General features: G+C 36.1%; 1 protein-coding gene across 1 annotated transcript in view; it reads left to right on the top strand.

The window, feature by feature from the left end:
• Positions 1-639: 639 nt before the first annotated feature.
• The window catches only part of LOC136025096 (uncharacterized protein DDB_G0286299-like), a 70,848-nt gene continuing 50,935 nt past the window's right edge, over positions 640-20,552 (top strand). Inside the window, exon 1 of the mRNA XM_065700820.1 lies at positions 640-764. Coding sequence (XP_065556892.1) covers positions 722-764 — 43 coding nt within the window. The 5' untranslated portion in view covers positions 640-721. The remainder of the gene's footprint in view (positions 765-20,552) is intronic.

The raw sequence follows: 20,552 nt of genomic DNA, 5'->3' as shown, positions 1-20,552 counted from the left end.
AGATTCCTTCTAGGCATTCGGGTTTTTGAGATGCCTTAAATTAAGCTTGTAGGTTCTTTTTCTCTGACTGGAATATAAGCGTTGAAAGCCAGCAAGAAGATGAATCATCACTAGCAAGTTTTAACACCCTTCACAATTGAAATGGAAGAACACATAGTTTTTAAGTGTCAATAATTTAGTGCCAATAAATGGCATTCGACAAAATATCGGTGTCTTGGTGGGGTAGGGCCTATAAGAGGGATAAAGGATGCTGGTCAGAAGCGCTGGTTCTCACCAGGTGGTGATTTTAAAAGGATTATTTGCCATTTCTCAGAATTGCAATTTAATGTTATTAATGCTGCTAGTGTCTATGAACAACTCACTTCAGCACCAATCTGCCTGAGGCCAACGCAGCTGCGCATGCTCCTTTTCCACCAACAGAGTTCATCACAGTCAGCTCAATTGCGACTGATAATGTCATGAATGATTTGAAGAGGTCAATAGTTAAAGATACGTCTTGCAATATAAGGTCTTTTATACGTAGTTGTTTTCTGATGAAAACTCCAAAGTTTTTTCTGAAGTAGAACTTATTCGAATTCCGTGTTATTTACTCTTGTTCCGTATTATTTGCTCTGTTTGCTTATGAAGCGTCGGGTTTTTGAAAAGAAAAGATGAGTAGCACCTTGTCTTCTAAAGAAAGAAAAGAAGACAGAATTCGAATATACAATTTAAATTCCCTAAAATGGCTGACATCAGTAGCTCTGAAATAAAGAAAGAAATTGCAGGTAAAGAGCTTGAGTTACTTATTTGTCTTTAAGCTCAGTATTTTAATAAAAATAATTTTGGCTAAAAATAAGGAAATAATCAACAGAATTGGATGCTTTCTTGCAGGAATGGTTTTGGACAATTTAATTAATATTCCACAGGGTCTAGCAATCTCATGCAAGGCTTCTTCTGGGAAAATCTATAGTTTTAGTCATTATATACCAGATTTCATTGCTGACATAGGGACAAGGTGAACATAGGCCTACTATACCTGAATCTTTTTTGAAGCCTATGTTCTTAAAAAAAAAAACAATCAATTCACTCACAAATGCACCCCCTCCCTTCTCCTGACGATCCCATAAATTGCTCAAAGAATGTCTAGAGATGGTAGAGGTCTAAATTTGGGGGCAATCTGAAAGAAAATGTTCTTGTTTCATAAAATGTAGAATAAATGTGGGTGGTCAATATTTAGGTCATCAATCTGTTATTTGAGTGGCTTGGAACATACTGAAGGTATGTTCTTATGCCTCTTGAAACAAGAGTATGAATAATTTTAAGACAATAAAGTTTGTCAAAATTCATCTTGTATTGAGAAGCTGAGTACAGTAGCTCCAGGCTTGACAAAGAGTCAGAATATGCTATAATATTTTGTAAACTAGGAATCAGAGAATAATTATTCACAAGGTGCCCTAATGCCATGATTATGCATTAAACTCTGCAGACACTATAGATACATTATCATATAGCCTAGTCTCTTACCCATGGCAATTTTGAGGGATGGGAGAAAAGTTCCACATGCCATGTTCTCATTCATTACCTTAAATTTCAGCTTGGAATGATATAAGGATTATCCATCCTTGTGATGCTCCATGAAAAAAAGAATTTGTTTGGTGTAGATTGTGGCTGTTAAATTAGACTCTTGTGGAGGACTCTGCAGCTTCCCAATTGTAAAGGAACTCCTGGCAGAGCCATTCCCTATCAAGGTGGGACTCAAACATGTCAGTTGAAGTAGCAGAAACTGTTTTTTCAGAGAGCTGGTTCCACATATTGATGATTCTTTGGCTGAAGAAGTGGCTTCAATGCCTACTCATGGAATGCTGCATGGGGAGCTTCAATGAATGTCCTCTAGTACCAGAATGCAAGGGCTATGCAAAGAGACCAGGAAGGGTATTTTTAGAGAGGAATTTTTTGGTTAAAATAATGTCACCCCTTTTCCATTGGTATGTCAGTGTCAGAAGCCTCAAACAATGTAGTCTTTCTTTGTATAGAATTTTATTCATGTTGCTAACCATCTTAGTAGCACAATGCTGGACATCCTCAAGCAACTTCTTATCTTTTTTGAAGAAAGGGGCTGCCAATGACATTCCAACCTCCAGGCGTGGATGTACAAGTGCCTTATATAACTTCATAAGAACTCTAGGGTGTTGGCTGGAGATGGTTCTTTTTATGATACTGAGGGTTTTATTTGCAGAAGATGAAACAGACTTAGCATGGCTGCTAAAATTTAATTGGTGATCTGCAATAACCCCAAGATCTCTTTCATCAGAAACAGCAGAAAGGAAGTTGTCTTGAAGGAAATACTTATGATGCTTGTTGTGTTTGCCAAAATGGATTACATGGCATTTGTCAACATTGAAAGTCAGAAGCCACATGTTAGCCCATCTTCCTAGACTGTCAAGATCTGTTTGAATTGATTACTGGTCAGAGGGAGTAGCTGCTTTTCCAACTAGTTTTGAGTCATCAGCATAAAGGGTAATAAGATTTGAAAGAAGGGTGGGTAGTTTGTTAACATAGAAGTTGAAAAGTGTTGGTCCAAGAATAGTGCCATGAGGCATGCCACTTAATACAGTTGTGGGAGAAGAGAAATGAGGAGTTCCCTGTGAATCAAAAACTCTGACACTATGTGATCTTTCAGAAAGGAAGCCTATAATCCACTGTACAAAACCTTTGTTGACACCTGCAGCCCTCAATTTGATTATGAGGAATTCATGACAAACTTTGTCAAATGCTTTGGACAGATCAAGAAGAATCATGTCAACAGGAAAACCCTTATCAAGCAGTGTAGTCACTAATTCATATGTTTGGATGAGGTTAGTGTCCACAGATCTACCAGATCTGAATCCATGTTGTGATGTGGAAAGAATAATATTGACCTCAAGATGTTCAATTAGAGTTTTATTAACAAATCTCTCAAGCACCTTAACAACTGCAGAGGTGATGCTTATAGGATGGTAATTTTCTGCTGAGTCTCTTTGTCCCTTTTTATGGATTGGGGTTATATAAGATGTTTTCCAATCATGCAGTAGTTCCCCATTTTGAAGAGATAACCGGAGCTGCATGCACAGGGGGTAACTGAGAGCTTTTTGACACTCCTTAAGAAGACATGGATGAACACCGTCTGGTCCCTTTGACTTATTTACATCAAGCTTCTCAAGGCTATTGAAAACCATTACTTCACTTACTGACAGATCAGGCATAGGGAAAGCACTTCATACAATGGAGCTGGTGAGGAGGTACCTGAATTTTGGGTAAAGGCAGAAGCAAATTGTGCATTTAGAATGTCAGCCTTATCTATTGGAGATGAGTGTAGTACACTGTGGTCAACAAGGTCAGGAATAGTATGATGATTTGGGTTTTTAGAAGAGACATGTCTCCAGAAAGAATTTGGGTTTAACTTGATCTCAGAAGCTAATTTTTCCTCATAAGCAGATTTCAGTTTTTTTTTTTACAGAATCTGTTACACAACTCTGTACTGCCATATAAATTGACAGGGTCTCCTGGTTCCTCTTCTTCATATACTGTTTCCAAGCTCTAGATTTCTGGTTAATCAGATTCTTAACTTCCTTAGTGATGAAGGGAAGTGTTTTGGGCTGTTTCCTAAAATAACCCTGGAATGTTTCTTTTCAAGAGCAAGAAGGGTTTTTTTTTTAAATTTAACCACAACTCATTGATGTCACTGGTGATTAGCATTGACCAGTTTGCAGATGAAAGTTCCTGCTGTATTGCTTCATAATCAGTGAAAGTCTGAGGACCAAATTTAGGTTGAGGACAACTATTTAGGGACAACAAACAAATGTTATCTGGCCATTAATTTTTGATGGCAAGAATAAACTTAATGAAACTTAAATATTTGAAATTAGCATAAAAATCTGATTCTTTCGATGTATCTATTGGTACGAAAATTCCAGTTTTTAGAGTTTCGGTTACCATTGAGCCGGGTCACTCCTTACTCGCAGTTCGTTAGCACGAACTGTTTGATTCGTTGGACCATAGTGTAATACTGGATTGCGTGTACATAGTATTCACAAGTTTGGAACCTATTTTGTTATAATTTCACTTGAAACTGTTTATGATCTGAATTTGATTGGAGGCAAGCCCTTCTGCTATACCCCTATTTTGCTACCCGGCCCCTGTCCACATAAGGACATCTGATCAAAATTTTGTTTATTTGTTCAGAATAGTCAAAAGATCCTATAAATATGTCTCTGGGGATGAAATTACCCCAATAGCTCCTGAGTAAGAGCCGTAAACAATATCAATTACTACTACTACTACTACTACTAATAACTCACTGCAGCACCAAGCCGCCTGAGGCCAACACAGCTACGCACGCTCCTCCTCCAACCTAATCTATTTAAAGCCTCCCTCTTTACACCCTCCCAGGAAGTTCCCATTTCCTTTAAATCTTTATTTATGACATCCTCCCAACCCAGACAAGGACCACCTGCTTTCCGTGTAGCCCCAGACGGTTGGCCAAAAAGGACAATCTTCAGACAATCTGTCAACCTTCATCCGTAGAACTTGGCCTAGCCATCTCAACCTTTCTTTCATTATAGCCCCAGAAAGCGGGATTGAACCACACTTTTCGTACAACCTACTGTTTGAAATACGGTCAGTCAGCCGGGTACCCAGAACAATCCGTAGGCAATTTCTCTGGAAAACATCTAGTAAATTTTCATCTGCTTTTTGGAGTGCCGTTGCTTCAGAGCCATATTTGACCACTGTCATCACTGTAGCTTCCAATATTCTAATCTTGGTTTGTAGGCTTATCTTTCTATTCTTCCAAACTTTTTTTAACTGTGAAAAAACACCCTAAGCTTTAGCTATTCTACTTTTAACATCTTCACTGCTCCCACCATCTTTACTAATAATACTACCAAGGTAACTGAAGCTCCCAACCTGATCAATCTTTTCGTTACCTAATGTCACCTGTTCATCTTCACTTATTCCTAGCCTTAGTGACTTAGTCTTCTTAACATTAATTTTCAAGCCTATTTTAGCACCCTGAACTCGTAAAACCTCTCAAAATTCATTCATTTTGCTCACACTTTCATCTAATATGCTTAAATCATCAGCATAATCTAAGTCCAGGAGCGTTCTTCCTCCCCATTTGATTCCATCGTCTCCAATTGCCTTTTCTGTGCTCCTTAAGACGAAGTCCATCAAAATGATCCCTATAAAGGGGGATAGAGCACAACCCTGCTTAACTCCTGATTTAATACAAAAACCAGTTGCTAACCTCATTTCCTACCTCGCAGCAGTATTATTCCCGTACATAGCACAGATCACTTTAATGTATTTTTCTGGTATACCATATAACGATAAGACCTTTGTTAACGCTGTTCTATCAACAGAATCGAAAGCTTGCTCATAATCGATAAAACTAAGGACCAAAGGTATTTGACATCGAAGGGACTTCTCAATTATTAACCTAAGAGTGAAAACATGGTCGACACATCCTCTACCTTTTCTAAAACCGCATTGTTCTTCCCTTAAAACTATGTCTACAGCATGTCTCAGTCTAAAAAGTATCACATTACTCAGTAATTTGCTACCTACAGAGACCAGACTAATGCCTCGATAATTACGACACTCACTCTTGTCACCTTTCTTATACAGTGGTTTAATTAAGGTTTTCCTAAAATCATTGGGTACTTCCCCTTTTTCAAAAATCATGTTCATAATCTTCAGTAGCTTATTCCTAACCTCAGAGCCACCATATTTAAGGAACTCATTAATCACACTATCAGCACCTGTGGACTTATTATTTTTTAATCCTTCTAGTACTGTTGCTAATTCTTCCTCACTAAACAAATCTTCCTTCACATCCAAGGTATCACAAACTTTTTCATTTTCATCTATATCTTTTCCTGCAACTGTATCTCGGTTTAGCACATTCTCAAAATGTTCCACCCATCTTTCTTTAACTTTTTCCTTATCACTAATTGTGGCCCCATTTCTATCTTTAACTGGGACTAGTCCAGATTGGCTTCTCCCTTTCAATTTATTAACATGCCAGTATAATATTTTACTATTATGCCGTCTAGCCGCATCTTCCAGATCCTCAGCAATTTTATCCATCGCCTCCATTTCACATCTCCTTAGTTCATATTTTAATGCTTTCTCCACTTTCTTTACATTCCTTTTGTTTTCATACGACCTATCACTCAGATAATTCTTATACAAACCCCTTCTACTCTCTATTAAACCTAAAGCTTTTTCACTAATATTCCTAGTTGCTGTCTTAGCACTCTTCCCTAGGACACCATCAGCAACTTCACAAATTGTTTTTCTGAAATTATTCCATCCATCTTCCACATTGTCAAATTTTAAACCCCTCAAGTTTAGTACTCAACTGTTCCTGGATTTTTTTTTCTCAAATTTTCATCCTGAAGTCTACCAACATCATAACTTTCCGGGAGGGAGTTACCCTTCCGAAATTTCAGCTTTAAATTAACCTTAGACACTACTAGATGGTGATCTTTACTTTTAACATCAATAACAGCACTCCTATACACCCTAGTATCTTGTACTGATCCTGCTAGTCTTCTGTTTACAATAACATAATCAATAAGGTTTGCTGTCTTACCATCACGTGAATACCATGTCAACTTATGGGCGATTTTGTGACCAAACACCGTATTGGTTATAACTAGGTTGTTATACCTACAAAATTGCAAAAGCCTATAGCCATTACTGTTTTCTTTTCCTACACCAAATTTACCTAGGCTAGGATACCATCTATCCCTATTTCTACCAACCTGGGCATTAAAATCTCCTAGCAAAAACACATATTTCTACCTGGTACCCTGTCTATTTGCTCCTGTAACTGTAAGTAAAATTCATCTGAGTCACTAGTATCTCCATCAGTTGGTTCAATGGGGGCATATACTACTATAACTGATACCTTAGACTTTTTAGTCATAAAATGAGCAATTAGTATTCTATTATTAATACCTTCCCAGCCTAAACAAGACTTAGCAGCTTCCTTATTCATCATGAGCCCTACTCCCTGTCTATGTACCCCATCCTTCCTGCCTGAGTAAACGAATTCTATGTCACCTAATTTCATGCTTCCTACCCCTGGTATATGAGTTTCTGAAACTCCTAATAAATCCAGTTCAAACCGTCTGAATTCGTCAGTCAAAATGTCGATGCGATAGTCATTTTTTAACGTCGTAACATTCCAAGTTCCAATTTTCATGTTCTTTAAATCTTTGAAATTATTTTGGTCTCAAGAAAAGCAGTGATCCCGGATACCAGTGCAGGATGGGGACCGACATATCTTCTCAAGTCTGCACCGAAGAGCTTAAGCCGGCTTAGAACCGGACAGCAAGAAGTCCCTGGGACCTCCAGTAAGTTGGAGGCTTTGTGCAATCCTGGGCCCAGACTCATTATATATTCAACCTACCTACCTCCGACTCATTATATATTCATGCCTACAAATATTATGCTACTACGGGGAGGCAGTCCATAGTAGATAAATTAGCTAGGAAGAGGTTTTTCAGCCCGAAAGCGCCCATCAAAACAAACCAAGCCCAGAAAATTATCCAATAATCAGAATCCCGTACGAGTGCTGTGTTGTTTACTAGGCTATAATTTCCTCGAGGGGCGCCACTCCTTAAGTGGGAAAAATTGACCGCAAGTTTCCCAGTCTTGCAGGTACCCCGAAAGGGTCGAGGCAACCCTTTACAGAGGCCGTTGTCCATAAATCTGGATCCTACGCCCTGCCGCAGTTGTCCTCCTATAGAGGATCCTCCCACGATGGTGTTCTGCTTCACCATGCAATTTAACCCATTACTGGGAGAAGGTTTGTAATTCATCTGACGTGTAAACACGGCAGTTGGCCCTGCTGAGTGTACATTTGAGGGGCCTTCTTCCTCCTCCACCTGTAATTATGACCCCTAGGGGAGGGTTTCCCAGTTTCTATTATGGGCCCCACTGGGACAAGGTCCTACTTGGTCTAAGCCTCCTATGGAGCTACTCTACCTATCTGTAGGGCTTTCCCCTATCGTTGTCCTCCACAAAAACCTAGCATGATTATCTAATAATTTTACTAACTAATGCAACTAATAAATAGTTGCAGTAAATTGCAACTTTACTTTAATTTAGACTATAAAGTAAAGGACAAAAATAACATATACCAGCTCTGTTGTCCTCTGCTAAAACCTAGCATGCAAACTAATAATTAACTAACTATTGCAACTAATTAATAATTGTAATAAAGTACAACTTTCCTTTTAATTTATAACCTAAAATAAAGAAAACACAAAAAAAGCTCTATTGTCCTCTACCATAACCTAGCATGTTAACTAATAATTAACTAATAAATAGCCCATTTGGCCTGATTGCATCCCCTCACAAGCCACACCTTATAGAAAACCAACACCTTATCTGATATATATATATTATAGAAAACACCTTTGAGAATTTAAATTAAGAAGGAAACTTATTAGAAACCCTGCTAGTACTGCAAAAGTAGACCGAAGTAGCCAATTTAGCCTGTTTGAAACATCTCACAAGCCAACACCCTATAGAAAACACCTTTGATAATTTAAATGAATAAGAAAACTTATTAGAAATTCTGCTGGTACTGCAAAAGTAGACCTAAGTAGCCCATTTAGCCTGTGTGAAACATCTCACAAGCCAACACCCTATAGAAAACACCTTTGAGAATTTAAATGAAGAAGAAAACTTATTAAAGACTGCTAATACTGCAAAAGTAGACCTAAGTAGCCCATTTAGCCTGTGTGAAACATCTCACAAGCCAACACCCTATAGAAAACACCTTTGAGAATTTAAATGAAGATGAAAACTTATTAGAGACTGCTAATACTGCAAAAGTAGACCTAAGTAGCCAATTTAGCCTGTTTGAAACATCTCACAAGCCAACACCCTATAGAAAACACCTTTGAGAATTTAAATGGAGATCAATTGTCAAATTTTTACACTGGTTTCATAATGAAAAGGGGGAGGGGTGTTTTTTAATGCTGAGTAAGCTATTGGCTCTTACAGTAACTGTTTAGGATCCAAATTTTATTGGAGGGCAAGCCCTCCTTACAGCTGTAAGTCCTCTGCCCAAAAGGCGCCCAATGCTAAAAAATAGTTCTGGGGCATTGTCCTCCTCTCCCAAAAAGGGCAAAAAATGACCCTAGAACCTTTTTAAACAGTTCCTGATAACAAACTGTAAGTAAGGAGCGTCTCTTCTCAATAGTAAACGAAACACTAAAAAACGGAATTTTAATACCAATAGATATATCAAAAGGATTCTTATGATGATATCAAATATATAAATTTCATTAAGTTTAGTCTTACCATCAAAGGTTACGAGCGTGAGAAAATTTGCCTTATTTCCCAAAAAAAAGGGAAACAGAATTTTTACCAGAAGAAAGATCACGGACGCATGTTTAATTGTTTGTTTGTTTTCTCAAGGGATACTAAAAGATCGGGAGATACTAAAAGATCGCTCATTCGAAAGGAAATTAAAAGTTCTAGTGGCATTTTTAAGTGATCAAAAAGATTGGAGGGCAACTGGGCATCCTCCACGCCAATTTTTTTTCTAAAATTATCTGATCAAAATTTTGAGATAGCCATTTTGTTAAGTATAGTTGAAAAATCAACTAATTATGCCTTTAGGTGTAAAATGATTTCCCATAGTCCCCTGGGAGAGGCCTGTTAGCTATGAAATTCACCTATCTCAAAATTGACTCATTTCTGAGTCTCAAAAATGGTTTTAGAAATTTTTAGTTCCGATTAAATGAGCACCTTTCTAAGTTTCTACGAGTACCCTTTCCATACGAAGTGACCAGTGGAAACAAACATGAATACAAAGTTGGCTGCTTATGATAATATACCTAGGCTGTGCCACAAGCGCTGCTAGCGCGTTTCCTATAATAAATGAGTTTGAGAATAGCCGATTTGTTTAAGTTTATAATATCTCATTACGAATAATTTGGTGTACTTCGCCGCAAAAGATCATTTAAAAAGCCTGACCTATTTTTCTTAATATTTTCAAATGTGAAAACGCAGTAGGGCAGGGCGGGCCAAAGCATAATACCGGAAATCTTCAACGTTATTCAATCAATTTTTATCTGTTACAAATTTGACATAAAATCTTAATGAAAAGCAATAAAACAATAAACTAAAATGTTCTTTAATTATATTCCAATACCAGTATAACGGAGTTTAAAGTTTTTTATTAGTTTATTATAGTAATCCTATTTTTTTTTTTTTTTTTTTTTTTGGTGAAGTGAGTGAAGAAGCCGATCCGGCCCTTTTCTCATTGAATTTGACAAATTGATCATGCTGCGAATACTTATCAATTATTTTAGCTTAAATCACAAATTTGAGTTTAACTAGGATGGAATTTCTATCCCAATTTTCTACCCGTACTAAGAAACAGTCCCAGATTGTTGCCAAAAAGAGATGTTTTATCAGAAAATGCTTGGTCGTCATAGAAAAATCGTAACAGCTGTGATTTTTATTAGGTGAGTACCTACGAGCTTTTGCCATCTCGAATTAACACCGATCCTGGTATAATTGCACGATATTCATATCCATAGATGAAAACACGTCTGTGTCTATGAGGAAGAGGGTTTACCAGATTTTTTCTCTAGGGGGGAGGGCAAAAACAACTTTAAATGGAAGTCAACATCCTTTAACTTTCCAAATGGGAATCCACGAGATAACCTTCATTTGTTCAAAATAGTCAAAAGATCTGATAAATATGTCTCTGGGGACGAAATAAGAGGAACCTTCTTTCAATATAAATGCTAATTGTTATTGCAAAAATGTGAGGTACTGAATAAGGCATGTATTAAGAGGGGAACGTATTAAGGGCGGCGGGCAAAAAGATTTCGGTTCGAGGGGGGGGGACATATTTTTTTTTAACGCATAAAAAATTTGTTTGTATTCATGCTTGTTATGTTTTTGAAATTCGGACAAACATTTCGGGGGTGGGGAGGTTTAAATCCCCTAGCCCCCCTCCTTGGATACCGCCTTGTCTAGCAGCATTCAAATTTAGATAAGATCTTCTCTATTTTCAGTTATATTATAGTTTCGCTGTAGAAAAGCAATATGTAATTAGGCTCTAAACCGAACCTTCGAAGTAATTCATGTTTACGTGCCTGACTGCAGGCATTGTTTTATGAAACTCTACGCATATCTTCACTGTCACCCCTAAGGGTCGATTCTGAAATCATCGCTGTCATACCAATAAGACATATCTGACCTTTTGAAATTTCTGAAATAAGTCTTCCTGATCTACATTATTCTGCTGCCTCTTTTTAAGAACAGTTTAGCGAATAGCTTTCAGTAATTAACTCAGAGCTGATTTTACAGGGGACAGAGTGCGCACTTGCCTCGGGTGTAGAAATTTTAGGGATGCAGAATTTCAAATAAATAATTTAAAGGTTTTAATAATTTTCTAGTTTTGAAATCTTGTTTTTATTAAAATAAAGCAGAGAGCACAGTTTATAAATGAAAACAGTTAACAATTTATTATTTATTTAATAAAAAAACTAATCAATAATAATTAAATAATAACTAAAACAATTATTAATAGTTGAATAATTTAAATAGTAATATGAAAAATTATTTAATTAATAAATTGAAAATAATGTTGTTAATAAAGAAAGTTTTGTTAAAATTTAGCCTCAAAATTTTGTGAGAAACAGTGGGGAGGCACTAATCAAGATATTACCCTGGGCACAAGAGAGATCAGAATCGCCACTGAATTAGCTCAAACGTGTGACGATGCCACATACAACGTGTAAGCGTAACAGCGACGAAATGGTCATACTTCTAAGATAATTGCCAATAACTGTCTGCTAGGATCTTCTCAAAGCGATCAACATGACAACGCTTGTTCAATCAAATTTTTATTCTCCTTATCCGCAACCAGCAGGTTATGACCTGATATCTAGGAGGATAACCTCAATGTCAGATGCAACTTATAGAAATGACAGTAACAATATTATAATGCCGTTTTTTCTCATTACCACTAAGTGTTGCCAATGCAGTATCCAGGGGAGAGGTTAGGGGGTTTGACCCCCCCCCCCTGAAACTTTTTCTGACTTGTAAAAACGTAAAAATTGCATTTAAACAAACTTTTAGTTTGTTCTTTAATGCTTTGTAACCACCCCCGAAAAAATAGCCCCATTCCCGAACAAAAATCCTTGGTACGGCCTCGCTTGTTGCAATTACTACTCAATTTTTGCGGAGTTATATTTGGGAAAAATCCGTTTCAGCGATGCAGTTTGGGAGAGAGCAAATGAGACTGTACCCCTCCCCCGCTGATCAACTATTCAATGAAATATTAGCTAATAATGAATTATTGTTTCTTAAAACAATTGAAAAGTAGGGGTTTTCTTGAGTGTAGGTCGTAGAAAAAAATGTTGCTCCTTCTATGGGGGTGTGAATCATTTTAGAAAAGCTTTGTATATTTTCATACCCATTGCGATTCTGCCTATGTTCGGTAAAAAGATCCGACATAGCATTTTATTTTCTTCTAGTTTACCTTCAGCGACAATTAAAGCTAATTAGTTACCCTAATCTGTCTCAATTATGTTGAAATTCAAAGGAATGATTCTTCAGCAATCAATCATTATGGCCGTCTGTATAACAGCCTGTTGAATTATAAACATACATGATGTAGCCAAATTGTGAATAAACATTTGCTTCATTAAAATCTGAGAAAGTTATTTGGGCTATAATTTGTGGAAGACAAAACATTACTGGAATATAGCCTGAACCAAAAAGAAGGAATGTTTCCTGGATTATTAAACTAAAAAAATGAAACACATTTTTTTTCAACTAAAAGTGAGGAGCGGCAATAAAACATAGAGCGAAGAGAATTCCGTATATCAAAGGAGCTGCCCCAACCTCAATACCTTGCACGCTACGCTAAAGTTTGACTCTTTGCCACACAGGTGTCAGGTCTGTAATTGACACAAAAGAAGTATTCATAGAACTATTCAATGAATCTAATTCTGATTCAGCATTATCCAGGGAAATTTTTGTTCCTCCATAAAATCTTATTGGAATGTAATATAGAGGGGTAATAAGGTTGCAAAGATTTATTAGAGAATCACTTGAAGTATTTACAGGGGGAGAATGAGGCACTATCATTAGTGGGACATTGGAGCAGTTGGGAGGGGGATTGCTCCTCCAGGCAAGCTATTTTTGGACAATGGCACCCTTACAAATTAGGAAATCCACTTCTTTTTTGCATTTCAACTCCTCTACTAGAGCTTTGCACTTTATACAATCTTCCTTGTGCTATCATCATAAAAGCATTTTGTCCCTTTGGTTTCAAAGGATTTATGTAAGATGTGTTTTCTCAATTCAATTGATGGCCCAGAGAAATGAGAGTAGGGTTGGTTACCAGAGGATTGTTGGCTATTTGTAAGTATTTTAACATCTACTGGGGGAGGGGGGTGCCAATCTCAACTCCATAAGTATAGAACAAATATTGTACAGTTAAACAGCATCAGTTAGAATAAACTCCTAAGCATACTAGAAAGTAACTTAAAAGATGATTCATAACATAGGCTGTATAAAGAAAAAGCAATAATAAACTAGAACACTCAATCTGGAAAACTTTATAATTGTTTGTCCAAAAATTAATTGAACAGAATATATTTTTTAAAGAACAGCTATCAGAAGCAAAATGTCAAAATTTTGTCTTCTCTTGTAATAAATTAATCAATATCATACAATATTATAAATCAACACTATAATATCAGTTCATTTTTGAAGTCTGTAAAAAAGTTCAGAGCTACCAATGTTTTTTCTCTTATGTGTGGGAATTTTTTTGTGTGGAGAGCTGAGCTTTGGCTGCCTATCATATAGATCAAAATGCCTTTTGCTAATTCTGCTTGAAATAAAGTGTAGGATGTCTGCCTTTTTGAAAATTATTAGCAGGAGAAAAGCTTTCCTCTAAACTTACATATTAAAAATCAATTCATTGCTTTGGAATTTAATTTAGGTACTACCAACCTAACTCACTTTTCTGCTGAAAGCTGGTTGTCACAGAGGACATTTAGCAGATTGGTCCAAGCTTGTTGTTTCACTGATTAAAACTTTAGGTAGTATTATTATTATTATCAAATCAAGACTGAGCACCACAACAATTAGGAGTTTAACCCCTTCAAACATTTGAAATTTGCTGTTTGATGAAGAAGGTTTTGAATGTAAAACTGTTGTTGTATGTTCTAAATGGCTCTTCAGTTTCTATTGATCAGCACTATGAAAAAAAAGTCTAGGAGGCACATTTGATACCATTCCTCTGTCTCAGTCCCAAGCACAGAAACAGAAATGCAAGCAGAACTTTCAAACAGTCAATGGTAGCACTTTTGGAGAAAAGAGGAAATACATTTTTTTATTACTCTAATAGCATATTTGGTGATAGGTCCATGGTTCCACCATATATCTCAAGCACTTGTTTTTGTGGTCTTGATAATGTCTTGTTGAAGGAAGAAAGCAGCTGGTCAGACTTTTGGTGAAGGTGGTACAACTTACTACTCTGAAATACAGAGGTCATAAGTAGAGTGCCTCAAGGAACTGTTTTGGGGTCTATACCCTTCTACATTAACAACACTCTAAGAAATGCTAGAAAAAAACTTACACTTTATGCCACTGACTCAAAACTTAATGGTCCTGTCAACACACAGCAGGGTATGGCCTCAATACAGTCAGATCTTGACACCCTTTGCAAATAGGTGAATATATGGAGGCTCAAGTTTAATGTTGAAAAGTGCAAGGTTTTCCATTTTGGAAGAAATAATCCTTAATGGCAATACTCAATATCATCAAATGCTTGTGTGAGACAACCGATTTCTGAAAGTACCTCACTAAGAGATTCTGGGGTCATTGTTGATGAAGACCTTAAATTCAGCTGCCACACCCAAGTTGCAGTGGCAGAGGCTAACCTAACTCTTGGTATCATCAAGTGCATAATCACCAGTAGATGCCCAGCAATAGTTACTAAACTCCACATGAGTCACATCCATCCAATGTGGGCAACAAAATGTGTAAATGGCCTCAAAGATAAAGAGTATTCATGCCAACTGCAGAGCCTTAGGCTGCCAACTCTAACATACCATCAACAAAGAGGTGACATGATAATGACCTACAAGCTGCAACAGTCTGGCAACAAAGACATTCTTGAGCCTGCTGGGTCATCCAGTGCCAGAGGTCATTGAGCAAAGCTTTGTTGCAAGTATGCCATGACAATAAAAAGAAACCATTTCTTCTGCAATTACATCTTTAGTCTGCAGAATGGTCTCAGCAAGATGGCAGTGGGATCAAAAACCATAAACAGCTTCAAGTCAAATCTCAACAAGGACTGGGTAAGTAAACAATGCTTCACACAATGGGATGCAGATGTCCTGCAGCCCTATTATTACTAACTGGCATACACAGGATTTGTCCATATTGCTAACAAGTGCAATTTACAGTAATTTAAGGCTAACGTTGGGAAAAAAACACACTGTTTGAAATACATATTGTTTTCAGTAGAAGGTGAAAATTACAGTCTAGTCTTTTGAAGGTTTGAGTAGAGGATAACACCTCTCTTGTCTGCTAGAGGAGGGATATACCATAGTTCTAAGGATAACATTAGAAACTTCTAAAGGTTGTACCTACAATTGCACTTCCACATTTTCTCATGCCCATTTCTATTAAAAATGTTCTGACAGCCCTTTCCTATAGCCAGGCTTTTTATTTGTGTTTTAGAGTATTCCACATTGGAGTGTTACCCTAGGACACAATAAAGTAGCCAAGAGCACCTGTTCCAATTTAATATTACCTTTTTATTGTCCAAACAACAGAGTAATGGCTAATGTCATAACGAATTTTAAGTCTCTGGAGCTTTTTGTGTCAAATAGACATGATCATTATGTTCAAATACAGCTAAATGAAAAAATGATTCTCTTTAGATGATGTGCTATTCAAAATATATTGAGCTATGTGCAAGTACTCAAACGTGTTGCTCTATCTAGTTATGAGTTTGTCTCTTTTACTTTGACCATATGAACTTTTTCACATATTCCCATAGGAAGGGGAGGGGCATGGAAACATAGCCCCAGGATTAGTTAAAAAAATTACCCTGTAAAGCTAGAAAAGTAATGACATAACAAATTACTTCTTCTTCCCCCCTCTCCTATCTTCCCTTTTTTCACAAGACTGTACAATTTTTGCATGTTCTATGAATATATATATATATATATATATATATATATATATATATATATATATATATATATATCTATATATATAAAAATAAGTTGTCTGTCTGTCTGTCTGTGGATGGATCAGGTGACGTCACCTGAAAAAACTGGATCAGGTGACGTCAAAACTGAAAAAACTAAAAAAAGGCAAAAACTACAAAAAAAACTAAAAACTAATAAAAAAAATAAAAAAGCTAAAAAACTAAAAAAACTAAAAAAAGGCAAAAACTACAAAAAAAACTAAAAACTAATAAAAAAGCTAAAAAACTAAAAAAACTAAAAAAAGGCAAAAACTACAAAAAAAACTAAAAACTAATAAAAAAAATAAAAAAGCTAAAAAACTAAAAAAACTAAAAAAACTAAAAAAAAGGTAAAAAACGAAAAAAACTAAAAACTAAAAAAAACTAAAAAAAAAAAGGAAAAAACTGAAAAATAAGCTAAAATAAAGGTAAAAACCAATAAAAAACTAAAAAAAAAACTGAAAAAACTAAAAAAAGGCAAAAACTACAAAAAAAAACTAAAAACTAATAAAATAAGTAAAAAAGCTAAAAAACTAAAAAAACTAAAAAAACTAAAAAAAGGTAAAAAACTAAAAAAAATAAAAAAAAACTAAAAAAAAGGAAAAAACTGAAAAATAAGCTAAAATAAAGGTAAAAACCAATAAAAAACTAAAAAGAAAAAAAGGAAAAAACTGAAAAAAATTTTCATCTAAAAAACTAAAAAAAACTAAAAAAGGTAAAAACTAAAAGAACTAAAAAAGAAAAAAATAAATGACGAAACTCAAAGAGAAAGCGACCAGGACAAAAGGAATGTTCGATTAGCAATCAACAAAGCACCGGGACACAGGGAGTATAAATGACGACCAGGACATAAGTAAAAAAAAAAACTATCTATATATATAAAAATAAGTTGTCTGTGGATCTGTGGATCGTGGATCAGGTGACGTCACCTGAAAAAACTGGATCAGGTGACGTCAAAACTGAAAAAACTAAAAAAAGGCAAAAACTACAAAAAAAAACTAAAAACTAATAAAAAAAATAAAAAAGCTAAAAAACTAAAAAAACTAAAAAAAGGCAAAAACTACAAAAAAAACTAAAAACTAATAAAAAAGCTAAAAAACTAAAAAAACTAAAAAAAAGGCAAAAACTACAAAAAAAACTAAAAACTAATAAAAAAAATAAAAAAGCTAAAAAACTAATCGGGACACAGGGAATATAAATGACGACCGGGACACAGGGACACAACTACAACGGGGACACCGGGGGAAACAGGGGGATATAAATGACGACCGGGACAAAAAAACTAAAAAGAAAAAAAAACTAATAAAAAAACTAAAAAATCTAAAAATCTAAATAAGCTAAAAAAGAAAAAAAAAGGAAAAAAATAAAGGAGAAAAACAAAACTAAAAAACGAATGTATATACAGACCGGGACACCGGGATACAAATGACGACCGGGACACAGGGAATATAAATGACGACCGGGACACAGGGACACAACTACAACGGGGACACCGGGGGAAACAGGGGGATGTAAATGACGACCGGGACACCGGGACAGGGAATGGTCGATTAGCAATCACCATCAACAAAGCTCAAGGGCAATCATTAGAATCATGAGGTATAGATCTGAATACAGATTGTTTTCCCATGGACCATTATATGTTGCATGTTCAAGAGTCGGTAAACCTGACAATCTATTTATATGCAAAGACAATGGGACAGCAAAGAATGTTGTATATTCGCAAGTTTTACGTAGTTAAAACCATATATATATATATATATATATATATATATATATATATATATATATATATATCTATCTATATTCACAGGTGGGACATAGGGACACAACTACAATGGCGCGTAACTATTATGGCGCGTAACGACTTACGCGCGCGGGGGGGCTTGGGGGGGGGCGCGAAGCGCCCCCACCAACTAGGTGTTGGGGTGGCGCGAAGCGCCACCCCAACAGCTAGTATATATATAAAAATAAGTTGTCTGTCTATGTGTCTGTCTGTCAGGTGACGTCATGTTTCTGTGTCGACTGACGTCATGAAGTTAGTTGTCGTCATTTTTGCTATGACGGTGACGTCATTAAAGATATTTAAGACATATATGTTCACGTAGAAATCTATTAATGTTTAAGTTTAAAATGACTGATGAACTTACAATGGCAAAAGCCGATGAAGATGCTCAAAGAGTCTATTCCAAAAAACTTGCTGCTGATAGAGAAAGTCAGAAAAGAAAGCGTGCCGAGGAATCAAAAGAACAGCAAGGAAACAGGCTTGAGGCTAAAGAACGCAAAACCGCGCAGTTGGATGAAGATCCACCTGGACAGCGAGAGTCAAAACATATCAAAACTGAAAATGATAGCGATGATGATTGGGTTTGGGATTTTGACTTGGATAAGGTCATCAATGCCTACCAGATTTTAGTTAAAAAAACAAAGGTTCGGCGATATGTATTTCATAGTGAAGCTGAAAAATAAAGAAGAAAAAGAAAACTGAAAAAAGAAAAAATGTAAAAAACTAAAAAATACTAAAAAGAAAAAACACTCAAAGAGAAATTACAGACCGGGACACAAATGACGACCGGGACAGAGGGAATATAAATAACGACCGGGACACTCAAAGAGAAATTACAGACTGGGATACCGGGACACAAATGACGACCGGGACACAGGGAATATAAATGATTGCAAATGCTAATCGAATTGGGAATTGCAATCTTTTAAATTGAAAAGGCAGATCCGTTGGAATCATGGGAATGCGAGGAATAAGAACAGCCTCACTCTCAAAAGGCCCTGTCAAGATTGTGGCCTCTATTAGGTTTTCCATTGTTTTTTTTATGGCAAGTCGCGTGCCATTGCAAAGCTTTGGTGGGTTGATATTTCTTAAAAGTATTATTGGTACGCCTATTTTTAGTTGTAGCACGTGTGGTGGAAACCCTGAAAGATCTATGGAATTTAAAAATTCAGATGGATAATTAACCGCTTCATTTGGTTCCAAAACTGTGTCGACTGACTTGTAAAGGACTGCCTGGTCTCGAATCTTGGTCAAAACAATATTGTTGATTTCGTGGACGTCTATATTTTTGGGTGCGAGAATCGCTCTTTCACTTAGCCATTTATTATTTTTATAATTTTTTAGAATATTCGGAAATACTTTTTCAATCAATTCATTTTTGGACGTCACTAAATTACAGAAATCAGCAGGTAGTTGTATACGTCCGGAAATTTAGTCTATCGTATCATAAATGTCTTTTTGTTCCGATGTTAACTTGGAAATTTATTTTGTACATACGACAATAGATCATTTGTACTGTAACTTTTTTCACGATCCAATTCTACACATGTCGAAACAGCAGCGATACGGTTAGGTGAAGACATTCCCAAATCCTGAAGAGGTTTGTTTGCCATACGTACGCACAAATCTTCTATAATAACTAAAGTGTAGTTATAAATTTCTGATGTAAAATCAAAAGTCATATCTGACGTTGGAGTATTCGATGGAGTATATTTTCATTTTACAATTAGAAATTTCTCTTTCAACGGTCTTCTTACAATTAAAAATTTGTCTTTGAACGATATTCTTAAATACCTGTGTCCTGGTCGTCATTTATATTCCCTGTGTCCCGGTCGTCATTTGTGTCCCGGTATCCCAGTCTGTAATTTCTCTTTGAGTGTCCCGGTCGTTATTTATATTCCCTCTGTCCCGGTCGTCATTTGTGTCCCGGTCTGTAATTTCTCTTTGAGTGTTTTTTCTTTTTAGTATTTTTTAGTTTTTTACATTTTTCTTTTTTCAGTTTTCTTTTTCTTCTTTATTTTTCAGCTTCACTATGAAATACATATCGCCGAACCTTTGTTTTTTTAACTAAAATCTGGTAGGCATTGATGACCTTATCCGAGTCAAAATCCCAAACCCAATCATCATCGCTATCATTTTCAGTTTTGATATGTTTTGACTCTCGCTGTCCAGGTGGATCTTCATCTAACTGCGTGGTTTTGCGTTCTTTAGCCTCAAGCCTGTTTCCTTGCTGTTCTTTTGATTCCTCGGCACGCTTTCTTTTCTGACTTTCTCTATCAGCAGCAAGTTTTTTGGCATAGACTCTTTGAGCATCTTCATCGGCTTTTGCCATTGTAAGTTCATCAGTCATTTTAAAGTTAAACATTAATAGATTTCTACGTGAACGTATATGTCTTAAATATCTTTAATGACGTCACCGTCATAGCAAAAATGACGACAACTAACTTCATGACGTCAGCCGACACAGAAACATGACGTCACCTGATCCACAGA

Source organism: Artemia franciscana, chromosome 3, assembly GCF_032884065.1.
Source record: "Artemia franciscana chromosome 3, ASM3288406v1, whole genome shotgun sequence".
Classification (NCBI taxonomy): Eukaryota; Metazoa; Arthropoda; class Branchiopoda; order Anostraca; family Artemiidae; genus Artemia; species Artemia franciscana.
Note: the sequence above shows the minus strand (reverse complement) of the source record. Positions and strands in the feature narration are given on the sequence as shown.